This window comes from Epinephelus moara, chromosome 3, assembly GCF_006386435.1.
Source record: "Epinephelus moara isolate mb chromosome 3, YSFRI_EMoa_1.0, whole genome shotgun sequence".
Lineage (NCBI taxonomy): Eukaryota > Metazoa > Chordata > Actinopteri > Perciformes > Serranidae > Epinephelus > Epinephelus moara.
In genome coordinates, this window is record NC_065508.1 from 2189096 (window position 1) to 2205522 (window position 16427).

General features: G+C 42.5%; 2 protein-coding genes across 2 annotated transcripts in view; both read left to right on the forward strand.

The window, feature by feature from the left end:
* LOC126386093 (myelin protein zero-like protein 2) overlaps positions 1–6125 on the forward strand; it is a 10435-nt gene extending 4310 nt beyond the window's left edge. The window contains exons 2-4 of the mRNA XM_050038226.1: positions 551–761; positions 1194–1362; positions 4276–6125. Of these exons, the coding sequence (XP_049894183.1) occupies positions 551–761; positions 1194–1362; positions 4276–4477 (582 nt within the window). The 3' untranslated portion in view covers positions 4478–6125. The remainder of the gene's footprint in view (positions 1–550; positions 762–1193; positions 1363–4275) is intronic.
* A 5989-nt stretch (positions 6126–12114) lies between these two features.
* Positions 12115–16427, forward strand: part of scn4bb (sodium channel, voltage-gated, type IV, beta b) — a 9770-nt gene continuing 5457 nt past the window's right edge. The window contains exon 1 of the mRNA XM_050038238.1: positions 12115–12208. Within this exon, the coding sequence (XP_049894195.1) occupies positions 12124–12208 (85 nt within the window). The 5' untranslated portion in view covers positions 12115–12123. The remainder of the gene's footprint in view (positions 12209–16427) is intronic.

Sequence of the window (16427 nt, forward strand, 5' to 3'; positions counted from 1 at the left end):
ACACACAGAGTTTTCGTCATTATATAATGAGATGAAAACATAGTTCTGAATATTATGTACCATTTCTGCCAGTCGATCCCGCTACATTCTACACACTGGACCGTTGAAAGTTTTAATAATAACATGTTTATCTAATTTTTTTTCATCTCTGTTCTTGTAGTCACTCAATATACTCTATGTGCCCTTTTCTAACAGCTCTCAGTGTACAATCTTAAATTCTTGATGGCAGACTAGGTCACACTTATTCAAAACTGAAGTAGTGGAAAAGATATTTAAAAATGATGCCTTGTCCTGCCCATGTGAAATGCAGAGGGAAAGGCCAGGGGCTGGTTTGCTGCTAATGGTGACGCATGCATATCTTCAGTTCCTGCAGATATCAGGAGTTGTTGCTCCAAGCTGAGCTATGGTGGCTGTGTTAGCCAGCTGACAGCTGACACCGCCACAGCAGCTGTGTTTAGTACATTTTGTATGAGCAGAATATCCTCATGCTTGCTGATTTGTTTGGACTTATTCTCTGTGCTATTTTGCTGGATATGTGTTTTTGTGTCAGGTGTTTTACTACCATGAGGTACCATACCCTCCCCAGCAAGGGCGTTTTAAAGGCCATGCGGTGTGGTCGGGAGATGTTACCAGATACGATGCTTCCATCTCCCTGCATGAGGTGCCTCCGACCTTTAATGGCACCTACATCTGCCAGGTGCGCAACCGTCCAGATGTGCATGGCAGAAATGGAGAGATCACCTTCAGAGTCGTCAACAAAGGTTAGACTGCCTGTACTGCACGATGGGGAGAAAAGTGTGTCACATTTCATCAGCATCAAATATGCTACAGTGAAATAAGATTCATAATGTTGAAGCCTGTATCTCATTTATGCTTTTCAGTCAGTGTTTTCTACATGTATATAGAAGGTGGTACTTTATTCATCCTTGTAGAGATTCAGCTGTATCGCTCAGGGCTTTTCACAGGGAGGTCAAAGGTCAGGGTCCTCCCTGGAACAGGTAGGGTTCTGTGTCTGGGTCAAGAGCACTTTGAATACCCACAGCACTAAGTGAGGGACAGTGTGTCAGATCACTGGGACACTGTTTTATTGTGTAGTCTAATGGCATCTCTAGTTTGTTCTCTCACATTTCCCAGCAGGCAGCATTCAGCTTTCACCCACTGTTATCACTGATTTTGGGTCTTGTTGCTTCTAGTTTCCCTCTCTGAGATCAGCATCTTGGCAGCGGCGGTTGGAGGCGCCTGTGCTGTCATACTGATCCTGCTGGGTATCTTCGTGGCAGTGAGGGTCTGCAGGAGAAAGCACATGGAATTCGACCCTGAGATGCAGCCGCGGGAACACGAGCGGAAGGACCCGACTGTGTGGTGAGGGCCAGGGAGCCGGAGCTCCTCTTCTTCTCTGGACTGGTGTGGAGTTTGATTAGCTGTTTGGGTCCACTCTGCTGGAAAAGACAAATGAAAGCTGAGGGTGGGGAGGCATCTTTCTCTTCCATGTCTGCTCCTCCAATGTGAACCTCTCAGATATTATTGTAGTTTGTTTCCGTCAGTATTAGAGATATAATGTGTCACCCTTCCATTTGTTTTGTTGCCAAATCTTGATACACTTTTATATGTTTTTAACAACATTTGCCAGTGATTGTAATTACTTACTTAATTTTACTGAGAGTTTTTAAACTGTTAAAGGGATAGTTCAGATTTTCCAAACTCGGGCTGTGTGAGGTACTTAAGCACAGTCTGTGTATTATCTATGGTAGATGCCAATCAGCACGCCCCCACTTTGGAGAGGTAGACGCAAGTACCACCACAGAAGCTAAGCAGTGCACTACTGTGGATAGGGGGCAGCAACAAAATGTATTTTAGCCACCTAAAAAAATAGTCCATCTTAGAAAAAAAAAAAAAAATCAATATCAACTTAAAGGGATAGTGCACCCAAAAATGAAAATTATCATTATCTACTCACCCATATGCCGAGGGAGGCTCAGGTGAAGTTTTAGAGTCCTCACATCACTTGCAGAGATCCAAGGGGAGAGGAGGTAGCAACACAACTCCACCTAATGGAGGCTGACGGCGCCCCAGATTCAAACGTCCAAAAACACATAATTGAAACCACAAAATATCTCCATACTGCTCGTCCGTAGTGATCCAAGTGTCCTGAAGCCCCGACATAAAAAGTTGTTTGGAAAAACGCAATTTGAACTCTGTTTTTAGCCTCATTGTAGCCTGTAGCTCTGACTGCCTCTCTGGGCACAGCGCTCATGTGTGCGCTTGTGTGTGAGACCAGCAAAAGCACGTGAACACACATGAAGGCGGTGCCCATGCCTCACGGTCTCGTGCAAGCGCACACACGTGAACGCGGTGTACAGAGAGGCAGTCAGAGCTACAGGCTACAATGAGGCTAAAAACAGAGTTCAAATTACGTTGTTCCAAACAACTTTTTATGTCGGGGCTTCAGGACACTTGGATCACTACGGACGAGCAGTATGGAGATATTTTGTGGTTTCAATTATGTGTTTTTGGACGTTTGAATGTGGGACGCCGTCAGCCTCCATTAGGTGGAGTTGTGTTGCTACCTCCTCGTACCCACTACTTCACCTTCCCCTCAAACAGCCCTTTCCTTTGGCACTACATTTTCTCAACTCTTAGACTCCTGTGTTCCTACGCAACTGTGCGATGCACTGTATCATGCTGCAGGTCAGCTGTTGGGGTCAGTAAGTGCTGTTGCACGATCTGACTGAAACAAAACTTCACTTTTGGTGATGCTTGTGTTTTTCGGGCTGTTGAAACAAAGAAATGAAACCAGCTGTGGTGAGTTACACTGAATATAGACATCGGCACTCCAACCACAAGACTAAGACAACTCAGCGTTTGCAGTGAACATTTAACTTGAGTGGTTATTTTAAACCACAGCCAAATGAGCGAGAGAGACACTTGCTGAAGAGCACTGCTCTGCCCTACCATCAGGTAAAATTACACTAAATTTCAAATACATTAAACAACTTTCCAAACAACTAGTGAAGTGTGAAGTGTGAAGTGTGGCACCTTCTGATTCAGAAAGATCCTGACGCTGTGTCGTAACCAAGTCCCATTCATGGCAGCAGAAGCTTTCTGGGTCCGTTAGCATGCGTTTACAGTTCAGCTTCTGCTCTTTCTTGGCTTCCAGTTTCCACAGAACTTTCCCCTCCTTAGCACTTCGTCGTTGCTGTCATAATCCCGCAGTTTTTTTTATTTTCTTGTAATCATTGTCTCAAAGTCTGACCCAAACACCTGACCTGCAGAGTAATACAGTGCACAGTATAAGTGTGGTGAAGACAGACTCTATCTGACCACAAGTGGTGAAAATATTCTTAACATATTGTTCACTTCGACTGATTTAGATTTTTTTCAATTGGCTAAAATACATTTTGCTGCTGCCCGCACCCACAGCAGTATATTGCTTAGCTTCTGTGGTGATACTTCCATTTGCTTCTCCAAACTAGGTGCGTGCTGACTGTCGTCTACTGTGTGTTATTCACTGACTATGGATAAATACCTCTTACACAGCCCCACTTCAAAAAATCTGAACTCTTCCTATAGGAGATGTAAATATGGAGGGATTTGTACATGCTGTTCTTGGAGCTTGCTCATTGACCTCAGTTCACAGCAGCAGTGCTGACTGCACCAAATTTGTTCTTTTATCATTTAAATTATTAGTTTTTTCATGATGCTATGTGTAGAATTATGCTTTATCTGAATCATCAGACGTACATGATACTGCTGCGGTGAATTGAGTCATAGCCTCTCGACTGCCTGCTACTGACGGTTTGTGTTTTAAAGCTATGGAACTGATTAACTCTTTCCTTGGTAGAGCCTTCCCTTCTCTCTGTGAGCAGCAGCTGCAACAACAACTGCTGCTCACAGTTTGTGCCACTTGAATTTGTGAACACAGGAATTTTAGACCCAGAGAAGCATGAACTGGTTTTGGTGGAGAAACGTTCATGAACTGATGTTTTGGTCATCTCTGTCCTCGGAAGGACGCAGTACATCAATTCTCTGTGGCACTCTGACTGGGTTCGTTGCAAGCTTAGGATTCTGGGTATTGTATTCTTTACAGTGTCTATCTCTGTTATTTTTGCAATGGATGTTTGCTAAGGTAAACCAGTGTGGGCTTTTTGTTATTTGCTACACTTTCCATGCAGCCAGATATCCATGAGTTGCCTGTTTCATTGTTTACCTTTGTGTGTGCGTGTGTGTGTCTGCATGCATGTGTGTGATTGCATTTGTTTGCGGGGGCTGCGTTAGTTCACCTGAAGAGGCCGTTCACCTGATGGCTGTGTCAAAGAAGAAAGAGGCTGATAGTTCAGATGATGAAGAGTCTGAAGGCAGCAGTGGAGATGATGATGAAGAGGAAGGCCTTGACGGTGATGACGATGATGATGACGATGATGATGACGACGACGACGATGATGATGGTGGTGATGATTTAATCGACATACTCGAATGATTAGAACTGTCTTTCCTGTTTTACCATCAGACTCTTTTGCTATTTGTTTACATGATTTAAATGTTTAGATGATGCGTAATTTATTGTACTTTTTTAGAGTTCAGTGCTTCATGGTTTCTGAATTACAGCAAACGTTAAGAGAGTACTCCACTGATTTAGCATTGCACTCCTACGACACTGCCGGACTCACGATGTAATTAAAAAAAGCGTCAAATCTGAAGCAGTAGAATCAGAAATATCGTCCTTTTTATTAAACACCTTCCTTGTCCAATGATGGAACCCATCGGTTATCGGTCGGAGGACAAGAACCCTCTGGGGGCAGCTGCCAATATTTTAGGAGATCCAGTGTAGCCAGCTGTTACGTGGGCCAAGACTGTCATAGGGTAATCTCTATAAACAGATATGTGCATGTCAGTGCAGACATAAAAAACAACAAAAAACATATATAAAGCAAAACGCCATCACACAATAGCTGATGAGTTCTGAGATTGCATTTTGGCCAATGCATTCTGCATCTCCACACGGACTGTCTACCTGTCACTCAAACGTGATTCGTTAACACTACTCGGACTACAGTGGACAACAAACGGAATCCAGAACACTTCTGATATCAAGATCTTGCCCCTCTGCCTACAGATCCTGCACACTTGTGCAGATATCTGTTTATAGATATTATTCCATGTCAAAGCCTGGCGCCTCCATTACCCACAATGCTCCTCATCTGTCAACAGTTTGGTCAGAGATCCGCGTGTGTAATTGCTTGTTGCGGCTAATGTAGCCCCGAGCTTCTAGCCGCACTCAAAAATGAAAAGCAGGCTGCAGAGATACGGCAACTTGTTTCTAACACCCAGGTTTTTTTCATTTTCAAACTCATCAGTGAAGACCCAGTTTTCAGCCCCGACTGACACTGACTCCAGTGACATCATGTGAGGCAGTTTATCTGACTAATCACAGCTCCCTCTGCAGCCACAAAAGGCTTTTATAGCATACAATTGTTTTTCACATGCAGTAGCACCCCCCACCTGTCAGCAGATTGATATGTAAATGGGCGGAGTTCCCCTTTAATATCTGTGTGTTTTATGGATGTAGATTAGTGGATGTGAGTTTGTTGTACATGACTGCTGTTAACTTTGCTCCTTTGTGCTAATTTGACTGGATTTCCATACAGCTACTGCTGAAAATCCTTTGCCTTCGATCAATGTTGTTGAATTTTCATGTGGAATAAATGAATTATAGATTTTTAAAGAGAAGAGCCAGCGTAATTTGGCTCATAGCTAAAACCACCCCGTACTAGTGCAGACAGTGTTTGTGCAACTGCGGTGTTGCCAGAGTAAATGTTTCCTTGTTGGTTCAATAAAACGAAACCAAAATTTGAATAAGAAACAGATCAACTGTTTCACTGTGTGTCTTTGCAAAAGGGTTTGCATGCTGCTGGAAAGGAAACAGGAGAGTGAGGTGCTGTTGTGAGATTTATGAGTGATAAACAGGTGTTTACTACGTTGGAAACGCTGTGCGAGTGATTTTGTATTTAGATTTTGTACATAATGTAAAATGAGCAGAACTTTACACTTTCTGTAAATTAAAGTCCTGATATGTCATATCTGTCTCTATTTAGCAACACTGCAATAAAGAACTGTTTTTTAAATGATCAAGTTGCATAAGTGTATTTCATTTAAAAGAAAAAGTTTAGTGTGTGGCAACAGATGAGCTCTTGAGGGAAACAGATTGGGTGGGTGAGTGTGAAATTCCAATCATCGCCACTCCTCTATGTGTCACACATAACAATGAGTTACAGACACACTTCCTGCCTGGCCTGGCGGAGTAAAGCTCTGAGTTTAGTCACTTTTCAGATTGAACAGTGCATAAATGGAGCTGCCTGTTTGGAAATGAGTTGATTTGTATCGTAAACAGGTTGAAATAATACCAGTGGGACTTTTTTTTGAGTAGTTTCAGTAAACACCTACTTAAAAATCATGAAGATACCACAGGCCTCACTGTTCTGTCACTCATTACAACTCCCTGGAAATCTGAGTGCTTTTCCAGTGCTGTGATTGGAGCATTAACTTGTAAAAACAACAGAGGAGGCATGTAGGATACATTACCCCCTGGTGGCATCATGAACTCCTATTGTCGTAGTCCTGAATGGTATTTCAGTATTTTTTTTCCTTTAACTTTAAACACAATCCGTTTTCTTTATTTCCATCCTCTTAGAAAAGAAAAAAACTCAACAGTAGACTGTTACGGAGTCAAGGTGGAGAGAAACGCTAACCTGAAACATGGGAACCTGTCGGAAGACACAAGATTGTTGTAAACCACACGCCTCTCCACACTGACTCTTTAGCTCAGTGTACATTATACGTCTTATGGAATGAAAACATGCCGTGTTGAACAGGTTCTTTCTTTGTGTGAGTGGGTTAAGTTCTGTTCAACACATGGAGAACATTTAAAGACCTCTTAGCTGATTGCCTTGTTTTTTAACAAATGACCAGCAAGAGGAAGGAGCACTTAATGATGGGTAATAGTTGGGTCACAGTCAATTGACCTATGGCTAAGCCACGCCCCCTCCACTCACCTGGACAAACTATCAACATTCAGTGACCGGCGCTATGGCAGGTGTCACAGTACACGGCATTTCACAGGAGGCAATTGATGATTTTTAAGGACATAACGATCAGATGTCATTGAGAAGTAACCAAAAGGGCCTAAACTACGCATTGGAGGGATATATTCATCATTTTATTGTTGAGAAGGTCGATGAAAAGCTTAAATTACAAGCCAAAATTTACAGGTCACAGTGTACGCTTGTGAACCGCATCTGGTTGCCGTCACCATCAAAGACAACAAGTTAAAGTGCCACTGAAGTTAAGGTTTTTGGCTCAGAATATGAGAAAAGGATAACGGCCTTTTTACCATCTTTACCAAGAGTGTCTCTCCGTTAGTTTGGTGCTACAGTATTTACACTGAATCATTCAGCATAACGTTTGCCAACCTTTGTTATCTCTGCCATTACAGATAAGTTAATGAAGCTAAGCTCCAGAAGTTAACGTTAGCTTAACTAGAGCCCTTTGGACAACAGCTAACAATGATGTACGATCACCAAAGTACAAAACTAGAACAAAATAGGCTAATGAACTCCCAGCAAACAAGGTGACATGATGAACAACGCAGCTAGGAGCTAACGTTAGGCTAACTTTAGCTAACGTTAGCTAGAGATGTTAAAGATAACTTTATATTTCTTTCCAGCAAAGTGACAATATGTTGCCTCAAACACAATGTTGACTTACCTTAGAACAGATGTAGACATCATTGTTAATCTTATTCACGTTGAGTTGATGTTGTGGTCTAACGTTACCACACAACTTTATCCAAAGGAGACACTTTTCTCGGTTGAGATGTGGTTTAAAGTGTAAAAAATACACCTGGTCGCCCAGCCTCTCAGGATACCTTGTGTCAGAGTTGCATGTACCCCATGCACACCGTTTGACCATTTTTAAACTTCAAATCTCAGAAAAAGCTCATAAAACTGAACAAAACTGACTTTCTGTAATGCATTTCAATGGACGTCCAGGCAGAGAATGTCCCAGTGTATGGGAATGGCTATACGCACTGTGATTGGCTCATCACGTTTGAGGGCGGGGCTTAGCCATAGGTCAATTGATGCATCTGATAATATCATAAAATGTCACAGGGACGATTTTCTGTTCAAAAATTACTTTAACTTTTCTTACTTAAAGTACATTTTCTTGATGATGTGTCTGTATTTCTACTGAGAACTACAGTTGATAACTTTAATGAAAATAACTCTGTGTCATATTTGAAGAAAGAAGAACCTGAGACAGATGATCTGTGGAAAAAAAAATCATATCCTTCCTCCTCTTCCTACAACCACTAATAGCATTTGCTAGAATCAGTCCGTGTGCTTAGCAACAACCAGTCAGAGCTGAGGAGTCTTTAACACAGCTGTGAATCAAGTCAAACTTCAGCATTGATTAAATATGAATCCAGATTATGTTCCTGCATTGCCCAATCCTCACCTCAAATGTTTTCAGAAACACAGTTCAGTGTACTGTTTAGCTGTAAAATGGGAACATTTGTGACCCGGCCACCATGTTGGAAGCAGTTGACTGGAGTACCATCACTGCCCATTGGCCAGACCAACTTTTTCATTTTACAGCTAAACAGTACACTACAATACATTTCTGAAACATTTAAGGTTAGAAATAGGCAATGCAGTGACAGAATGTTGATTCATATTCGATCAGCGTTGCCTAGTTTGACAGTCTGACCAGACGAGCAGTGATTGACGTAACGAACAGCTGCGTTATAGGCTCCTCGGCTCTGATTGGTTGTTTTGGTCCACATGCAGTAAGGCCATTTAAAGCACTACAAGATGAGTATAATTTTTTCACATTATTTGTCTCATTTCGTGTGAATATAGAGACGGTTTGAATGCAGGGGTTTTACTTTAATACTTTAATTTTTTTTACTGTGTTGTGCTGATACATAAAAGATCTGAAATCTATCTTCCAACACTGAGTTTATGTTTTCATTTTGTGAGTACTTGTGTCGGTCTACGTCACTAATGTACAGGAGAGCGGAGACGTGTGTCCTTGTGTCTTTCCTTTGGGGCAGCACACATTTTGCTGCAGTAAGGGCAAATGACACCTTATATGTGCTTTTAAAGGCTGAGGGTGCCCCTACATGGCATCTATGAATCATAATATGGGGCATGTAATAATTAATATCTGTATAGTAATAGTAATAAGACCTTGTGGCTGTGTTTGTGTGACTCTCTGTGTGGTTGCAGTTGTCCTGCAGCAGCGCTCGGTCTTTCTGCAGCAAAATGCTGTTGTTTTTTTTTTTCTTTGCAGTTCTGGAAGAGTTCCCACCGTTGCTGCATTGATACTCCAGTGGAGGGGCCTGGAGAGGAGAGCAGTGAGCCCGCAGCCCAGCCACATGATCTCTCACTTTAGAGCTCCACATCCGTCATACCGCCACCCACTCCACCCACTGTCACCTCGCACCACGCTTCATTTATTTGCATGTGCTCATTATGTACCAGAACAGTGGTCATTGTTGGTGCATGTTTGTAATCCTTTCGACTCTGCGGGCTCTAACTGGATACAGTCTCACACGGTTTAATTAAACACGAGGTGAATTTGTTCACTCATGACACACATAAGACTTTAATTTAGGTATTGCTGCTGGTTTTGAATAGTTTTGCTTAGTCATTTGTGTCAGGTACCTCCTTCCTCCTCACTATCCAGCTCTACTGAATCTTGCCAAACTATATATATAATGCAAGAGTGTAACAGCTGACATCTGAATTAGACATACTTCACATAATTACCACAAGAAAAACGATAGGTATTTGAAAAGTCATTGCACGAGCTACTAAAGAAAAAGCATGGCAATAACCTGCTCAATGAATAATACATCACGGTGTTAAGTGCTTGCATAGTAAGTTAAGTACAGTATATGCTTACATGGCAAATGCCTGCATCTGTCTTCATAGGTGAAGTTTAATCTGTCAATGTAAAGTTCAGTACAGCCCTTCAGAGTTGCAGACATGACCTTTTCTTCTCCTGTGAACAAAAAAGCAGCACAATCAGAGAAAAACAACCAGGAGGTTAAGTCCAAAATGGATGTGTAGTTGTCTCCTTGTCCTCTGCCTGTGTAACTGTACCTCAGCTCAGAATGTGCGCTCTGTCACGTGGTCTCAATTGCATCCAGTTAGCACTCATAATTCTCCCTTTGTTTCCCCAATCTGAAGCTCTGATTAACCTCTCACCTGCCATTTTCCTTCTAATACACTGATAACAATAAGACATTATTACCGTATCGTCACCTTCTAATTCCAGTAATGGACGGGCACACTGTACAGTCTTAAGTGTATGACTGCAGTGTTAGCCAGGTCTAAAATTGACTAATCAAATCTGGAAGCTCTGAGCTAAGCACTCCTTCTGTCATGTCCTGCAGTGAGTAGTGCAGACAGACGCTACTGCTCTGCTGCTGATGACTGATGCAGTTGTACATTTATGGGAAAGGAGCTGTCCCATTGAGAAAAAAGACTGCACACTCTGCCTCATATTATAATGCACTTGCAGCTGCATTGCACTGATCACATGAGAGGAATGAATGCCTCATGCTACACAAGACAGTTTGACCTTCTAGGCACTGAATGGGACACACATAGTACATACATTACTGGTGGCTGTGGGTGTTGATTATCCTGAGGAAGGGGAATGTGAGCCCGGCAGGAGCCTGTCTTTCAGGAAAAGAGGAGAGGAGACTCATAGAGAAGCATTACTCCGTCCATCTGGGGAGGGAGTTAGAAAATAAAGGACGGGAAAAGCCTTTAAAGTCACATTCCAGGTAAAAATCAGACATTTAAACTGTGTCAGAACAAAAATAGATAGATGAGATTATTCTGTGATGCTCAGTTGTGATATCTTAATGATGACGTTATCAGTGAAAGAACATGTCTATTTATGAATGGAGCATTCTGATATGGGACTGTGTGTCTGGGCCGGTCCTGGGGCTGCATCACACACCCCCCCCCTCAACCTGCACTGCAGAACTTTTCTCTCTGATCTTCACAAACACTCTGACAAAAGTGCCTGAGTCTGCATACACGCCCCGAGTCAGGAGATGGGGAGGAGGGTGAGGGAGGGGAGCAGAGAGAGGAGGAGTGAACGAGGGGTGATGCAGGAGAGAAAGAGAAGAAGAGGGATACTGGGGCAGGTGAGGGAGGGGAGACAGAGGGATGAGGGGAGAGAGAGAGAGAGCGGTGGCATGCAGCCAACAGAGAGGACAGGGAAAAGTTGTGAGGTAGCCAGAGGGACGGGCAGGGATAAGAGTGAGCGTCATTGGTGCTCTGCTGAGGAGGGATGAAAGCAGCGGCTTCTCCTCCTGTCCGTCTGTCTTTCTATGTTTCCGTCTGTCTTTCTGTTTGTCTCCCCCCTTTCTAATTGTCTCTCATCCTGGCTGGTGCTGCAACGTGGCTGGCTCTGCAGTGAAAGTGCTGGCTGGTGGATTCTCCTTGAGTGAACCCTGACTGTGCGCAGTGTTTGCCGCTCCGCTGCTGTCCTGTCCACACTGACTCAGCTGTGCAGGCAGCCTGCCGGCCTCTGAGCAGACACCGGCTGCAGGAGCAGGTACGCATGACAAACCTTGAACTTTGGATGTTTTTTCCTTCAGCTTGACCTCTTTTATATTCAGGCAAAGAGATATAGGATGTGTATGTGGACTCATGCATGCAAACACACTCCATATCTGTACAAAACTGTAACTTTTTCCTGTACTGTCATTGCCTTTATAGTGATATTCAGTTCCAGCTGAATAACTTTTTCCTCCTCTCTCTGTTCCTCTCCTCCGTCCTCCTCCTTTGCCCTCTGTCTAACCTACAGTCTCTTTGACAGAAGTGTTGGGGGGGCTGGCAGGCAGGCTCTCTACCCCCGGGACTAGTGTAGCGTGTTGCGCAACTGGGACGTGCCTCATTTGGGCTCCAGACACTCAGACAGCATCTTCCAGATTTACTCCACTATACCAAAGAGGCCAAGTTGTGCTGAAGGATATTCTCTGAGCACTCCAGAGCCTGGACTGGACCCTGCAGCAGTATTTGTTTTGGAGCAGATCTGGCTGCCATGGAGGTCCAGTGGGTTGGGGTTGAACCCCTGAGGATGGGCCCTCCACACACAGCCCTCGGCCTGATCTTCTCTGTGCTGCTTGGTAACGTCTACCTCACTTTACCTCATCTCCCTTTATTTGCTCCATGATTGTTAACCACAGATGATGTGCATGTTGCCTCCTCATCTCCCTCTTTTGAAAACTTCTTTTTGTCTCTCACTCTTTATTAGATACCAAAAGTTTTTGTTGATATCGGGGCACATTTGTGTCGTTATGCAGAGCAGTGATGCTGTGGATTTTCCATATCTGACGCTGACCTTCATCAGCTTCTGACTTGTGTAGGTGATGGCTGCAGTTCTCTGTAGGACGTGTGTCAGCACACTAGGATTCGCAGGAGGGTTTTGCTTTGGTGACAAGACTAGTTTACTTGTGAGGATTTTCTGGAGGTTGCATGTTTCATCTCATGCGCAAAATGTGCTGCTGGTTCTGCCTGGAAACACACAGAGGAAGAGGGTTAAAAGAAGGCTGATAGTTGTGGCAATCAATCAGTTTGGTATTATCATGTTGGTAGGATTGGGATTGTATGTCCACAAACTCAAATGTCAGCACATTACAGTGGCCCCTGAGACACAAAAGCTGTGTCAGTTGGTTGGTGCTCGATGAGGCCCTGCCGGTCACAGCATACTGGGCTTAACAAGAGATGTATTTGCAGTAACAGTGCAGCAGAGTCACTCTTAGTAGCGTCCAGTAAAACATCAGTTTTATTTGAGTTATGAACTCCTGTTTCAAGCTATATGAGAATGAACTCCTTTGCAGTGACAGAACAGTATCCACATCTGACATTGTTGTTTCAAGTAAGTCGACAGGCAGATCTGAGACTGATGGTGGTGATAAGCTCTTACCATGTGGATTATGGTGCTCTGGATATAGAGTATCAGGTGTGAGTATTGGATTCGGTTTGTCTGAGACGACACCCAACCAGACATCAGCAAGAAAAAAAAAAGCATCCCGTTAAAATCCAATTTCAGTCAAAGCTGACACTTCTATATCCTGCATACGCTGGCATAGATGTTGCCGTCCTGCATTTATCCTGCATTAACATTTTCTTTTAATTAACTATTTTAAGTAAAACAAATCCGTAAACATACATGTTATCCCTTTATAACATGTTCCTTCAGCCATTACTAACGGTATAAACTTCTTTAAATTGTCTGAGCCTGCCTATGGGTGTGGAGCATCACTGCAGCAGTAGTGCAGTAAGCACGCATTAAAAAGATAAACCACCATGAGACGCTGGTCTGTGACGTTATGTGTACCTTATAACACTTTCAGTTCAGTAGAGTTGATCACATTTTTAATTTGAAATTAAATTAAAATATTCAGCTCCCTCATGCACTCATGAGCTGACATGTCAGTGAAAATGTGTTGCCAAGTCAACATTTTAACGTAGCTATTTCTTGCTCACAGGTGTCGTCCTTATTTAGAACAAATATTTTTTCAGCTTCTAACAAAAACTGCAGAGTCGACCTAATGTGCAGATGCAGGTGAAGGAGTTGCAGAGAGAACGACGCTGCTGCAGCTGCAGCTAAGCATCATCATTATACTGTGTATAAACCACCATCAACAGTGCTGTGGTGATCGTATGTGTCTGCATGTTGGCTGCCAACACAGGCTGCTCATGTTCAGATTTAATTATGTTCGTCTTTACCAGACATCTAGTGTTGTTCCTCGACATCCTGACCATTCAAAACTGTGTATGTCTCTTACACTTCTGTCACACCTTTGACCTCTAATGAGTAGGATTGATTCTCTTCCCTTCCTAAAATCTTAGTCTTGATATCTCAAAGGAATGCTAACTAGTGCATTCATGCGTGGTCAGCCAATATTACCTTGTTGCAGATACTGTATATTTGCATTGGTGTAAATATCAACCGTTAAGTAACTGAAGTAAGAAACTGCAGTAAAGAAATGCTGAAATAAAACAGAGGTCATTTAGAAACAGTGTCACCATTACATTGTTATCCACCTGAGATTCAGTATGTAACTTGATTAGAATTTGTTTAATCGCAGGGATCAACATTAACATCATCTATTTACACTATGTGTTCCTTTTTTTAATCATTAGTTTACACAATTTTATCCTAAATATGGAGCTCAGTATCAGCATCTAAGATCCAACACTGGTCAGGCTGTAGTTTATTACTGTTTGGATATACTCCGTGTTTTAAAGAAATGATGTGGAGAGCATGCTGATATTCTGAAGTTGACATATATAGGCTAGAAACTGGAGCATCCCTGTTCTACTTTCATCTGAAGCACCAAAACTTTATTGTGGAAAACTTCAAACTTAAAAAAAAAACAACTTGAATTACAGAGCTTAGTATGAAATTCAAAAAGAGATAATAGTAGTGGACTATTGTTTTAAGGGAGAGTAATATCTGGGTGTTGTCAGAGACAAAACACAAAGAGATACAGATACTTTATGATATAATTCAACTCGTTTTGCTCATGGTCTCGTGACAGCAGCTTCAGCAGCTACAGTGACAGAGACAGGGTACTCTTCAAGGGCACACACAGAGGGACACGAGATAGAAAGAATGAAAACGAAATGTTACACAAAAATATCGTAACAGGTTGTTAAGAAAGCCGGAGTGACACTATGAAATGTGCACGAGGAAAGAGATGGGAGGGGTGATGCTGTTGTTCTCATCACTGTTGCTATTACTGTTTTTGCAAGCTCACTGTGCTGCATTGAACCAGCTGAGGAAAAAGATTGGACAGAGTGAGTTTTGCGAGATAGCAAGAGTGAGATGAGAATGAATCAATACGCTGTGCCCTCCTTCACTGTGTGATGCCCCATCTGCTGGTCTTTGCAATGTCATTCCTATTTGCTGCAATGGTGCTTGTCAGGCGTTGACCTTGACCGTGTTATGGGCAAAGTGTAACACAGTGTGCACCAAACAGACGGCAGAATTGTGGCAATGTTAGAGGCAGTGCAGGAAGTACAGCTGCTCCTGAAACCATTCATCTTATTCAGGTGTCAGTGGTGTTTTCTCTGTATAACCTTTGCACATGTTTACTAGTTCTGCACAGTCGGCACTAGGTGGAAGCATTAAGCACGAGGAGCTCTGACAGTGTAAAAGAGGGAGAGAACAGACCTACAGGCCAATCTGTCCTTGACCTGCTGAAATTATATACTGTAGCTCTGCACTACCTGTGACCTTGCTGGATATGCAGCTACATGGGAAGGTGGAATACCTGCCAAGGCTAGACCTAATGAGTGAATAGGAATGGACAAACGATAAAAGAGACAGTTTTCCTGCCCATCTGTTTTGATTGGAAGTAAGATTTCATCACTGTGACTTCCCGATGCTGTGTGGTCAAGTGTACAGTTACAGTTCTTAGAAGAGGCACATCAGCTTTCACCCTCTCTTATTTACAGCAATGTCACAGTGAGGACTTTGTGGTGTCATGTTACTGGGGCTTCAACTATTCAAGTGCTGATAACAGACGTATTATGTATGTATGTATGTATGTATGTATGTATGTATGTTATACTGTGTTCTTAAATAAATAATCTATGATGTATGCCTATTACATTGTCCTGTAACATACAGTGTTAGTACGTTAACCTAAAATTATATAAAACTTGTCAGAAAGATTTGAAAACTCAGGTGATTTCATGAGATCAGTCATGCATGGGAGAAGTTTTAAGTCTTGTGTTCAAGTGTTTTTTGTGTGTATGAGGCAGATTCACTGTTCACATGTAAACTGGCTAAGCAGACCAGACTAGTTTTGTGATGTGATTACAAAACAAGTCCAGGGAGCATGTGCACAAAGTGCAGTGAGTCTGAAGCTTTTAATTTGGAAAAAGATTTAATCGCAGATATTGTGTATGACATAATCAATGGCAAATGCAGAGCATCATATAAAGAAAAAACAATCAGTAGTGAGTCATTTCTTTGTGGCACAAAACTTAAAGGTTGCGGTTACAGAGATACTTGCAGGTGTGAATGCTGCATGCTGAATAGCTGACACTACATTGCAATGCTAGCTTTAAACTTTGTATAATACCATTAATGTATGACTGATGTGGAATATTTTAAGGTTTTTTGAAAACCTGATGCAATGCTAAATTGCTGGCTTTAAAGGGAAATTTCGGTTTATTTCAACCTGTCTCCTATCGTCCTAAATTTGTTTCAAGTGACTAGTGACATAAAAATAATAGTTAGCATGTTAGCCGTTAGCCTAGATACAGCTGGGGCGCATAGTAGCGTCAGACCTGTTAAAACGTAAGTGAACGGGCAACCTTCAAGTGCAA